General features: G+C 34.4%; 1 protein-coding gene across 2 annotated transcripts in view; it reads left to right on the top strand.

Annotated features, from left to right (window-relative positions):
• GRID2 (glutamate ionotropic receptor delta type subunit 2) overlaps nucleotides 1–13,610 on the top strand; it is a 1,896,723-nt gene that overhangs the window by 1,439,485 nt on the left and 443,628 nt on the right. For both annotated transcript variants that reach the window (XM_051967540.1, XM_051967541.1), the window contains exon 9: nucleotides 9,498–9,599. In XM_051967540.1, the coding sequence (XP_051823500.1) occupies nucleotides 9,498–9,599 (102 nt within the window). The remainder of the gene's footprint in view (nucleotides 1–9,497; nucleotides 9,600–13,610) is intronic.

The following is a 13,610-nucleotide window of genomic DNA, read 5'->3' on the forward strand; positions in this document are numbered from 1 at the left end:
GCCAAATGCCAGAACCCTCAGATGAAGGAAAAAATATTGCAAGCGGCTAGAAAAACCCAATTCAAGTATCAAGGAGCCACAATAAGGATCACCCAGGATCTGGCAGCATCCACATTAAAAGATCGAAGGGCCTGGAATATGATATTCCGAAAGGCTAAGGAACTTGGTATGCAACCAAAAATAACTTACCCAGCGAGAATGAGCATCTTTTTCCAGGGAAGAAGATGGACATTCAACGAAGTAAGCGAATTTCATCTATTTCTGATGAAAAAACCAGAACTTAACAAAAAGTTTGATCTACAAATATAGAACTCAAGAGAAATCTAAAAAGGTAAAAATTAATCTTGGGAACTATATTTTGACTATATAGATGTATAAAGAATACATGTATACCTTGTTCTAGAAATTGATGTGGAAAGGACATTGTACCAGAAAAAGGGTAAAGTGGGGGTAGTACATCTCATGAAGAGGCATAGGAAACCTATTATATCTGAGAGAAAGAATGGAGGGGGATGAATATAGTGGGTATCTTACTGCCTTCAGAATTGGCTTTAAGTGAAAAATCTTAAGACATATTCAATCTATGGTGAAACTTCTCCCATCTCATTGAAAAGTGAGAAGGGAAAAGTGAAAAGGGAAGGAATAAGCTAAGCGGAAGGGAATACGGGAACTGGGAGGGAAAGGGGTAAGATAGGGGGAGGAACTCTAAGGCGGGGGAGGGATACTAAAAAGGGAGGGCTGTGAGAAGCAAGTGGTGCTCACAAGCTTAATACTGGGAAGGGGGGGAAGGGGAAAGAAGGGAGGAAAGCATAAACCGGGGTTAACAAGATGGCAAGTAATACAGAATTGGTCATTCTAACCATAAACGTGAACGGGGTAAACTCCCCCATAAAGAGGAAGCGGTTAGCAGAATGGATTAAAAGCCAGAATCCTACAATATGTTGTTTACAGGAAACACACCTGAAGCGGGGAGATACATGCAGGTTAAAGGTAAAAGGTTGGAGCAAAATCTACTATGCTTCAGGTGAAGTCAAAAAAGCAGGGGTAGCCATCCTGATCTCAGATCAAGCTAAAGCAAAAATTGATCTAATTAAAAGAGATAAGGAAGGACACTATATCTTGCTAAAGGGTAGCATGGATAATGAAGCACTATCTATATTAAACATATATGCACCAAGTGGGGTAGCATCTAAATTCTTAAAAGAGAAACTAAGAGAGCTGCAAGAAGAAATAGACAGTAAAACTATAATAGTGGGAGATCTTAACCTTGCACTCTCAGAATTAGATAAATCAAACTACAAAATAAATAAGAAAGAAGTCAAAGAGGTAAATAGAATACTAGAAAAGTTAGATATGATAGCTCTCTGGAGAAAATGTAATGGAGACAGAAAGGAATACACTTTCTTTTCAGCAGTTCATGGAACCTATACAAAAATTGACCATATATTAGGACATAAAAACCTCAAACTCAAATGTAGTAAGGCAGAAATAGTAAATGCATCCTTTTCAGACCACGATGCAATGAAAATTACATTCAACAAAAAGTCAGGGGGAAGTAGACCAAAAAATAATTGGAAACTAAATAATCTCATACTAAAGAATGATTGGGTGAAACAGCAAATCATAGACATAATTAATAACTTCACCCAAGAAAACGATAATAATGAGACATCATACCAAAATGTATGGGATGCAGCCAAAGCGGTAATAAGGGGAAATTTCATATCTCTAGAGGCCTATTTGTATAAAATAGAGAAAGAGAAGGTCAATGAATTGGGCTTGCAATTAAAAATGCTAGAAAAGGAACAAATTAAAAACCCCCAGTCAAACACTAAACTTGAAATTCTAAAAATAAAAGGTGAGATCAATAAAATTGAAAGTAAAAAAACTATTGAATTGATTAATAAAACTAAGAGTTGGTTCTATGAAAAAACCAACAAAATAGACAAACCCTTAGTAAATCTGATTAAAAAAAGGAAAGAGGAAAATCAAATTGTTAGTCTTAAAAATGAAAAGGGAGAACTCACCACTAACGAAGAGGAAATTAGAGCAATAATTAGGAGTTACTTTGCCCAACTTTATGCCAATAAATTCGACAACTTAAATGAAATAGAAAAATACCTCCAAAAATACAGCTTGCCCAAACTAACAGAGGAAGAAGTAAATATCCTAAACAGTCCCATCTCAGAAAAAGAAATAGAACAAACTATCAATCAACTCCCTAAGAAAAAATTCCCAGGACCAGATGGATTTACATGTGAATTCTATCAAACATTTAAAGAACAATTAACTCCAATGCTAAATAAACTATTTGAAAAAAATAGGGGTTGAAGGAGTCCTACCAAACTCCTTTACGACACAGACATGGTACTGATACCTAAACCAGGTAGGCTGAAAACAGAGAAAGAAAATTATAGACCAATCTCCCTAATAAATATTGATGCTAAAATCTTAAATAAAATATTAGCAAAAAGATTACAGAAAATCAGGATTTATACCAGGAATGCAGGGCTGGTTCAATATTAGGAAAACAATTAGTATAATTAACTATATCAATAACCAAACAAACAAAAACCATATGATCATCTCAATAGATGCAGAAAAAGCATTTGATAAAATCCAACATCCATTCCTAATAAAAACACTTGAGAGCATAGGAATAAATGGACTTTTCCTTAAAATAGTCAGGAGCATATATTTAAAATAATCAGTAAGCATCATATGCAATGGGGAAAAACTGGAACCTTTCCCAGTAAGATCTGGAGTGAAGCAATGTTGCTCACTATCACCATTATTATTTAATATCATGTTAGAAACACTAGCCTCGGCAATAAGAGTCGAGAAAGATATTAAAGGAATTAGAGTAGGCAATGAGGAAACCCAAACTATCACTCTTTGCAGATGATATGATGGTATACCTAGAGAACCCCAGAGATTCTACCAAAAAGCTATTAGAAATAATTCATAATTTTAGCAAAGTAGCTGGATACAAAATAAATCCCCATAAATCCTCAGCATTTTTATACATCACCAACAAAACCCAACAGCAAGAGATACAAAGAGAAATTCCATTCAGAATAACTGTTGATACCATAAAATATTTGGGAATCTATCTACCAAAGGAAAGTCAGGAATTATATGAGCAAAATTATAAAAAAGTCTCCACACAAATAAAGTCAGACTTAAATAATTGGAAAAATATTAAGTGCTCTTGGATCGGCCGAGCGAACATAATAAAGATGACAATACTCCCTAAACTAATCTATTTATTTAGTGCTATACCAATCAGACTTCCAAGAAAAGATTTTAATGAACTAGAAAAAATAACAACAAAATTCATATGGAACAATAAAAAGTCGAGAATCTCAAGGGAATTAATGAAAAAAAAATCAAATGAAGGTGGCCTAGCTGTACCTGATCTAAAATTATATTATAAAGCAGCAGTCACCAAAACCATTTGGTATTGGCTAAGAAATAGATTAGTTGATCAGTGGAAAAGGTTAGGTTCACAAGACAGAATAGTCAACTATAGCAATCTAGTGTTTGACAAACCCAAAGATCCTAACTTCTGGGATAAGAATTCATTATTTGATAAAAACTGCTGGGATAACTGGAAATTAGTAGGCAGAAATTAGGCATGGACCCACACTTAACACCATATACCAAGATAAGATCAAAATGGGTCTATGACCTAGGCATAAAGAATGAGATTATAAATAAATTAGAGGAACATAGATAGTTTATCTCTCAGATTTGTGGAGGAGAAAGAAATTTGTGACCAAAGATGAACTAGAGACCATTACTGATCACAAAATAGAAAATTTTGATTACATCAAATTAAAAAGCCTTTGTACAAACAAAACTAATGCAAACAAGATTAGAAGGGAAGCAACAAACTGGGAAAACATTTTCACAGTTAAAGGTTCTGATAAAGGCCTCATTTCCAAAATATATAGAGAACTGACTCAAATTTATAAGAAATCAAGCCATTCTCCAATTGATAAATGGACAAAGGATATGAACAGACAATTTTCAGATGATGAAATTGAAACTATCTCCACTCATATGAAAGAGTGTTCCAAATCATTATTGATCAGAGAAATGCAAATTAAGAAAACTCTGAGATACCACTACACACCTGTCAGATTGGCTAAGATGACAGGAAAAAATAATGATGAATGTTGGAGGGGATGCGGGAAAACTGGGACATTGTTGGTGGAGTTGTGAACGAATCCAACCATTCTGGAGAGCAATCTGGAATTATGCCCAAAAAATTATCAAATTGTGCATACCCTTTGATCCAGCAGTGTTTCTATTGGGCTTATATCCCAAAGAAATACTAAAGAAGGGAAAGGGACCTGTATGTGCCAAAATGTTTGTAGCAGCCCTGTTTGTAGTGGCCAGAAACTGGAAAATGAATGGATGCCCATCAATTGGAGAATGGCTGGGTAAATTGTGGTATATGAATGTTATGGAATATTATTGTTCTGTAAGAAATGACCAGCAGGATGAATACAGAGAGGACTGGCGAGACTTACATGAACTGATGCTAAGTGAAATGAGCAGAACCAGGAGATCATTATACACTTCGACAATGATATTGTATGAGGACATATTTTGATGGAAGTGGATTTCTTTGACAAAGAGACCTGAGTTTCAATTGATAAATGACGGACAAAAGCAGCTACACCCAAAGAAAGAACACTGGGAAACGAATGTAAACTATCTGCATTTTTGTTTTTCTTCCCGGGTTATTTATACCTTCTGAATCCAATTCTCCCTACGCAACAAGAGAACTGTTCGGTTCTGCAAACATATATTGTATCTAGGATATACTGCAACATATCCAACATATAAAGGACTGCTTGCCATCTAGGGGAGGGGGTGGAGAGAGGGAGGGGAAAAAAATCGGAACAGAAACGAGTGTCACTATAAAGTAATTATTAAATAAAAAAAATAATAAAAAAAACAATTTCAAGAAATTTAGAATATATTGAATAGAAAACTATAGAAGATTCTTGGGAAGCTATGAAAAAAATAGAATGGAATGAGTGATCTTCTACATCACTATAAGGAGTATTATCTACATTGATAAGAACAAATCTATTAAATTATTGAAGTATCAAAATTTGTTTTTTATTAACCATTGGTCATTAAAAAAAAAAACAATCAATCAACACTGATTAAATATTTGCAATGTGCCAGACACTGGGTAAGGCACTGGGGAAATAAAAGGAGGGGGAATGAAGTTGTCCTTGTCCTCAAGGATCTTACTTTCTACTTAGGAAAACAATAGATACAAAAATATATCAACATATATGTATGTTTGTAAGAAGTAAACGCAAGGTAATTTTTGTCATGAGAGAGAAGACATTAGCACCTAGGGAGATCAGGAAAGTTTTTTTTTTTTTTTTTTTTTTTTTTTGAGGCAGAGTCAAGATGGCAGAGAGAGAGCAAAGCTTTCCATCCAAGATCCCTTTGACAAAACTTTCATAAAAATCTAGAAAATGTATCAGACCAAATTCTAATGTAGAAGTATAGAAAAAGTCATAGTACATCATTTGTTCAATCCAGGTTGGCATAAGGAGACAGATAGGGATATCTGTGGGCACTGGGAACAGAGTTGGGCCAGGAGCATGATCACACAAAAGTACTCAAGTACCCAGGGAAAGATTGAGTGTGAGGGCAAAAAAGAGATACCAGAATCCGTGTAGGGCAGTATGAGACTCACATCAGGGCCCTGTGATGGGGCTTTATTCCTCACTAATAAGTTCAGGGTCACATATCCAGGGTACAGTAAGGACACCTCATAGGGAATTCACACAAAAACAGGATGGTTGATATTGCTGATAAGGAGGTCCTAGGTGATATACTTTAACTCAGACACCAGATTCAGTGCAGATTCTACTTCCTAGCATCTGGTTCAGTCTAGCATTTTTAGCAGAGAAATAACTGAAGGAGGAATTTCAAGCCAAAAATTAACCTACGCTTCTGTCATTTTGAACCAAAAATTTTCCAACTCTTGCTCAAACCACACTTAGATAAGGAATTTATAGAGCTCAGAGTAGAGGGAAAGCAATAAGACTTTGCTCTGAATTAGACTACTTTGGTAACACTGAAAGCTTTCAAGTCTCTAGCATAAGATCCTGAAATAGCACAAGATGCATTACTTCAAGAAAGGAAATCCAATTAGGTGAGATATCAATATGATTTTGTTATGTCTTGATGATCTTAAAAAAAGAATGGAAAGAAGGACTTTGCAGGAGGGGGAAGTGAAAGGAAAGAAAGATTAAGGGAACTTATCTTACATAACTATACCTTGTAAGTAGAAAAAGTTAGGCAAAGGAAGAGTGTGTGTGTTGGGGGTGGGGGGTGGGGGTGACTGACAATTGAACCATATTGTCATTTTGTTTTGACCCAAAAGAAAAACAAACACAAACACACACACACACACACACACACACACACACACACACACAACCCAGAACCAAAAATTGAGTACAAAAAATGTTTTTCATTCAATGGGGAAATAGGAAGGAAAAGAGGAAAAAAAAAGGAGGGAAGGAAGAGAGTTTTAGAGGGAGGGCATATACAATGAAGCTAAATCCTAAGCAAAACAAACTCCAAGAATATTCAAAGATAAATAAAGCTTTTTTGAGGTGAGAAAGAATGAGTAATTGAGGAATTGCCCACAAATTGGAAAGTTGATGAATAAGGTAAATAAATGTCATGGAAAACTATTATATTGAACTATTATTAGCATGATTACCAACCATGATAAAAACAAATGAAAGAAACATCTCCTGATTGAAGTGGAAGACTCAAGAATGAGAAAAATATTTTTTGGACACTGCTAACAATGAACTTAATCTCTCTCAGTGCCCTAGGAAATTCTATAAGACTAAGAGGAGTTGTTGCTACATAGTAGTGAAGGAAACTTTGACACACCCATGTTGAGACAAAGCAAAAAAAATATTGAATTTCAGAAAGTTATTGGCCAAACTAAGTATTAAAATACATTTCTTAATAAACTCCATCACTAGTTTTAGCAATAAATATTTTGGCTCATCTGTATACTAAAATGTTAAATTTGAGTTAACACATTAGGCTAGGCGAGTTTTCAAATTTCCCTTTATATATAAAACCATTCTAAATGGAAAATCAGTCTTATTTACTTTGCCAAGTTTGAGCACATGTATCATGAATGAGCTGATATATGTGCAGTATTCATTAAACTTAGAACTAAATTAACATCATTGAAGAAATCCAACAGCAAATTAGGAAACTGGATAAGTAAAATCACACTTCACTATTTCATCAACATTAGTTATTCTAAAAAGAATTCCTCTTGAAAAATATTTTTTAAAAAAAGTGTACATTGATAAACATAATTGGAGAACTTTTGTTGATTTTTGAAGAGAACAAATGACTTCAGGATTTTCATAATGTTTTAAATTTGGCTAGAGTAGAGTATATATATATATATATATATATATATATATATATATATATATATATATATATATATATATATATATATATATATAATAATTAGAATTTCAACACATTTTGATTTGCTAATTGAATCTAAATTCTAATTAGACTATGTGAAATGACATACCACTGAATATGTTTAATGCGCTTTTGCAGTTGAATCTCCACAATATTTTAATATAGAAAATGCAAGATCTCCTTACGTCAGGAATATAGTTTCCCCCAGCTATAACAGAAGACAACTTTTTCCTAATTTAGTATTTTGGGGAGGATTATTTTTAGTATTAGGGGAATAGAAAATGGGGGCAATATATACAAATTATTTATTAAGGGATATACTTGAAAGAATCTATGCTTAGCACAGTGCCTGGAACACAGTAGATACTAATAAATGTTTATTGACTGAACCTAAGCTTGCTACCTGTGTGACTTCAAGCAAATCACTACATCTCCCTAGGCCTCAATTTCCTATAGCTAAAATAAGGTGCTTAGGCAAAATACTGTCTGAGGTTGCTTCCAACTCCATATCTATAATCAAAAGAGTCTGGTAAAGGAATTTGCTGATATTTTATACTTTTGCAAAGTGTTAAACAAAATACAACTTAAGAAAATAAATCACAGCAGGCAGGGCAAAACATAAATAACCAAATGACCTTATAACCATTGAACTAAACTTTAAATGGCTAAAGGTCTTTAACATTCCTACTGAGTGAATTTGAAATAGGTTTATGCAATGTCCACCTAGCTCTCTGGTGGGTCTCAGGTTGAGCTTAATTGGGAGAGTGAAGTGAAGGAGGCAGGAGAGCAGGCAGATGGCTGGTCAAAGATGGAGTCTGGAGCCTGAAGTCTTCTCTGTGGCTGAGATCACTGTGGCCAAGAGAGAGCTCTCTCTCTGGGACTCCCTTAAATACCCCAGCATGACTACATTATGACACCACATTGGGCATGCACAGCTGTAGAACATTATATCATTACATTACATCAAATATGTGCTTAGAGAACCACCATCTCACACCAAGTAGGTATTTAACAACAAGAACCTTGCTGCCTTAGATTCAAGTACACCCTCTTAGAGTTCCAGCCAGCTACAGATTTCTGTGGCTGAAGATCCAAGGAGTCAGCAGTGAAGAGAAGCATCACATTCTCCCCAAATCTTGAATGAGAATATTCTCTTTGCAGCTTGGCTGCCTGAGCAGCTTTCCACTGATTCTAGTCATATCATCTCATTCTTATACCCTGTTTCTGAACTGAGATCCATCAATTTTCATTTCATCAAAATTTATAGGCACTAATCTTGAAATCAGTAGTGCCCAGATTTGTATATTATCAAAGCTAAGTACACAGGGGTGTAAGGAAAGAATATTTTGGAGATTAAAAAGCAGTGAATCATTGAAAAGCCTTACAGAAAAAGCTCATGCCAAAGAACCCCAAGAAAACTGATAATGTTGAAACAGAAAGTAGGTAAATTTAAGTTTCATGTGTGCTGTATATGGCAAATCTTACAACTACCAAATAATATTTTCTTTTCTTTTATCATCTGCAAGTAACTCTTTTAATCACTCTAGAAAGAACTCTAGAAATAGTCTTTCTATTTTAATGCAGCATAAATCTGATTAAAGCCCATATAACTTTTAAAAATCTAAATCTTTCAAAAAAATGTGTTAAAGCTGACACCATGTTAAAATTATGTGATCTATTATTTTTCTGATTAATGTATCACTGAGAATTCCAATTCTAAAGGTTCTTCATTAGGGTTACATTGTCTTCAACTATGCTAAAGCATGTTATGTAGAATATTGTCCCAGACTGTATTTTATGATTATTTAAAGTAAGAAAATGGCATTCATTTGATTTGCTTCCTTTTGAATTAAAGAAGAAAAACCTACCCTTGACCCTTTCTATCCAAATATTTCCAAGAACCATCCTATTCTGCATAATCTTCACAAAAGTTTATACCCAGGTTTGGCAGACAGAAAGGTAACTAATGTTATTTTCTTTTTTAGCTTGGCTGCTGGAATCCTGTTACAGGTCTAAATGGTTCATTGACAGACAAAAAACTGGAAAATAACATGCGTGGAGTGGTTCTACGTGTGGTGACTGTTCTGGTAAGCTGAATTCCAGCATTATGAGTTTTATTTACTATCTAAAAGAAGATCCTTTTTTTTCTTTCAAAGTTTGCACAATATTGTCTATTAATGAAATGGAAAGGTGTTTGTGTAACCATACCATTTACCCAATAACGTGAAATATATTATACATTGTCCAGTAAAGATTTCTTTTTTGGTATCAATTCTACTGATTTTTATTAGAATCCAAAAAGATTATCCACTTTTAGTTGTCTATAAGTTTCATTTCTCAAATTTTTTTCTCTTAGGTTTCTGTTACTTTGCATATACGTCATTCTGAGATGTCACAGTTTCTTTCTACCATCCCCAAATAAAATATTCTAGCTTCTCACTGAAATACCACACATTTAAAAAAGTTATTAGTTCAATGAAACCAACTCTTTGCTGTCTTATGTTTTAAAACAAAAAATATTCCTTTCAAAAGGAGCTCTAGCTGAAATGAACTTGGATTGTGTTTGTACCTTTATCCTGTGACACTTGAGAGTATTTTTCAAAATGTCTGATAGGTCAGCATGAATATGCTTTTCTTTACATTCAAAAAAGGCACCATTTTTTCCTACCACATAAACAAATTACAGAGTTGTAAATGAGAGAACCTTTTTCTTCCATTTGGATGCTAATTGGGTTTTCATTAGAGTCTCAGCATAACAGCAATAACTGGCCTTTGTGCTCAATGTCACAGAAATTTAAATTGATTCCACAGAATTTTCTCATGGTAAAACTATACTATGACCATTCTCTCTCAGAGGAAAGTCAAAATATTCCCTGATCCCTTTTCTCATCTTCAGTAATGTCATTCCTTGACCTTGCATGAGTAAGCTTTTTAAAAAGCATTCTTCTGTCAAACAATTATGTTTTAAACTTGCTGTGATGTATTTTAATGCATCTACAGAAAAATATGCATGTAAATTTGTATTAAATGTGATAGTAAATTACACATTCCATAAATAGTAAGAAAAACTCATCTCCATTAACCAGGCACAAGCAAAGATGGCATTCAGAACAGATAACACCTAGAGATGTTTTTTTTTTTCTTTTCCAATTATTTTTAAATAAAACCACAATCTATGATTGTAAAAGTGAATATCATCTACCTTTACTTGCATTTCCTAGGGGAGTAATATGAAAAGTTTTAGTGAGAAAATTGATTCAGTGATAGGTAGTTTATCAGTAATCAAAAATTTCCCTCATTCTCAAACACCTTTCCACCATCTTGTTCAACTTCAAGGTCAAAGGCCATTCTCAGATATTGAGAATCCTGGGTAAGCTCCTCAATCAGTAGAACAAATATTTCCACCTAATTCTTATTAATCATTCTGCCCTATGGGTGGGTCAAAATGTTTTAAAAATTAATGATGATATACAGGCTACAAATACACACACACACACACACACACACACACACACACACACACATACACACACATGTACCAGATATAGGGATCTATCTCTAGTAGCTTAGACCTGGATGGCCTGTGATTTTATTGCTAAATAAGATATCTGAGGGAGGTTAACAAATTGTAGTCTTTAAAAGTCTTCTATGGATAAGGGACTTGCTATCATCTGAGATATCCTATTCTAGTTTTGGACAATTTTAACTGAATGTTTAGAAGTATATGCAGGTTCATTATCTGTTTTTATTGTTTGTGGCACATCCATAATTGCAAATGCTTGTATAAGGAATTTAGTGACCACTTGGACTGTCTCTTTTGCGGCTGGTGTTGCAAAAGTAAATCCTGAAAAGGTGTCTACATTGTAGTAGACACTACTACTACTACTACTACTACTACTACTACTAAAAAGACAGACTACCAAAAGATTTATTATTAGTCACATCCATTTGCCAAATTTCATGGGTCTCAAACCATGAGGCTTCTTCCCTGGAGGGAGCGTAGGAGTGTGGAAAGGAAGGCAAACTATTCAGGCTTTTACTATTCTCCTTGCTTCCTCTTTTGTTATCCCAAATTGCAAATATAAAGCTCAAGCATGATGATATTTAGAATGAGATTCTTGAGTTTCCTGAAATAAAAGCATATTGGCTAACATGGTTAGAAGGCTATCTGCCTTTGAATTTCCATAAAAAAAATAAGACCTGGAAGTCGATTATGAGAGTGGACATGTAAGATATAAATCTTACCTGGATGTTTTCTCACTTGCTCTTGAAGTTCCTTAAAGAGCTGATATATATTAGAAGCTACAAATTTTATTTGGGCTGTGGCAATTCTTTGTATCATACCTATTGAATAAGCTGAATCAGATATTATATTTATATCTCCTGGATAATAAGTAAGAGCTAGTATGATTGTATGCAATTCATTCTGCTGAGTGGATTGAAAAAGAGTTCTGACTACTCTTTTTATCATTAAGTCATGAAACTATACACAAATATTATGTTTGGATGCATCTGTAAAGATAGGTTGATCTTTAAAGAGGAACCTTAGAAATCTTTCTTCAAAAATGTTTTAAAAATCCATTGCCAACTATGTAATAGACGGGTTATCTTTAATGGAGACCCATGTGTAAAATTTGGAGCTGTGGTCAATAAAATTTGCCACTCTGGAATGGTTTCACATATGCATTAATGTTTGTGCATTGATATAAAAGGTGTATATCTTGTCAGGTGTTATCCCAGATAATTGAACTGCTAGCTTAATGGCCTTTAATAAAATTCTAGACACAAGCTCTGGGTAAGGAATAAGGCTTTGGTCTGATTGTGCTGGTTCACCCACTCTATCACACTGTCTCTTTGATGAAGGACTGCTGTAGGTGCCTCTTTTATAGCAAAGACTGATATTTCCAAGAGTTTTTGAGTAACTTTTTCAACTACATTGGATGAGGCCAGTTCAACTTCTCTCAAAGCCTCTTGAGCTTCTTTTGTAAGCTGACATAGTGAGCTTAAAATGTTATATAATGGTTGTAATTGATAGGTAGTTAAGCCTAACACTGGATGCATTCATTGGATATCTCCTATCAATTTCTGAAAGTCATTTAATGTATTTGACTTCTCTGTTCTTAAGGAAAGTTTTTGTACTGTAAGCACCTTAGAGCATACTTCATATCCTAAATATTGAAAAGGAGCATGTCTTTGAATTTTTTCTGGAGCTTTGTGCAATTTATAATTACTTAGTGTTTCTATGGTCTTTTGTAGACATGCTTCTAACATTCATTCCTCAGGTGCACATCCCAATATATCATCCATGTAATGTAATAACATTACTTTTGCAAATGCTTTTCTTACTTCAGTAAGAGCAGCAGCAACATCCATTTGACACATAGTAGTTTTTCATTCCCTGTGGCAAAACTGCCCATTCATATCTTTTATAAGGCTCAGCTAAGTTAACGCTGGGCACTGAAAAAGCAAATCTTTTCACATCCTCCTTATCCGGAGGGATAGAATAGAAACAACCCTTAATGTCTATAACCCAAAGAGGCCATTCTCTAGGCAAGTAAGTAGGAAATGGAAGTCCAGGATGAAAAGTTTCCATAGTATCCATTTGTTCATTTCCTTTCCTTAAATCCATCAACATCCTCAATTTTCCAGATTTCTTTTTTTTTTCTTACAACAAATACAGAGGAATTCCTAGGACTTAGAGAAGGCTGTAAGTGTCGTTAGTCAAGTTGCTCCTATACTATATGTAATAAGGCCTGAATTTTTTCACTAGCTAAGGGCCACTTTTCTATCCATACTGGTGTATCAATTTTCCATTGAATAGGAATAGGAGAGAGTATTGGCAGGCCTTAACAGTAGCCCTGCCTAAAAATCTAAAGTACTCATTTGTAATCCTAACTGTTGTAAGATGTCTCTTCCCCATAAATTGATGGGGATTTTTTCAGCTACAAAAGAAGTAAAAGCTCCTATTTCACCTTCAAATAACCACCTCAAAGGGATAGCACTAACTTCAGCTGCTATTGATCCTCCTATGCTAGACATATAGGTGTCTGCCTTAATATTTGGCCAATGACTGGGCCACCTGGCACCTCTAATGACTG

The sequence above is a fragment of the Antechinus flavipes genome, chromosome 6 (genome assembly GCF_016432865.1).
Source record: "Antechinus flavipes isolate AdamAnt ecotype Samford, QLD, Australia chromosome 6, AdamAnt_v2, whole genome shotgun sequence".
Taxonomy (NCBI): domain Eukaryota; kingdom Metazoa; phylum Chordata; class Mammalia; order Dasyuromorphia; family Dasyuridae; genus Antechinus; species Antechinus flavipes.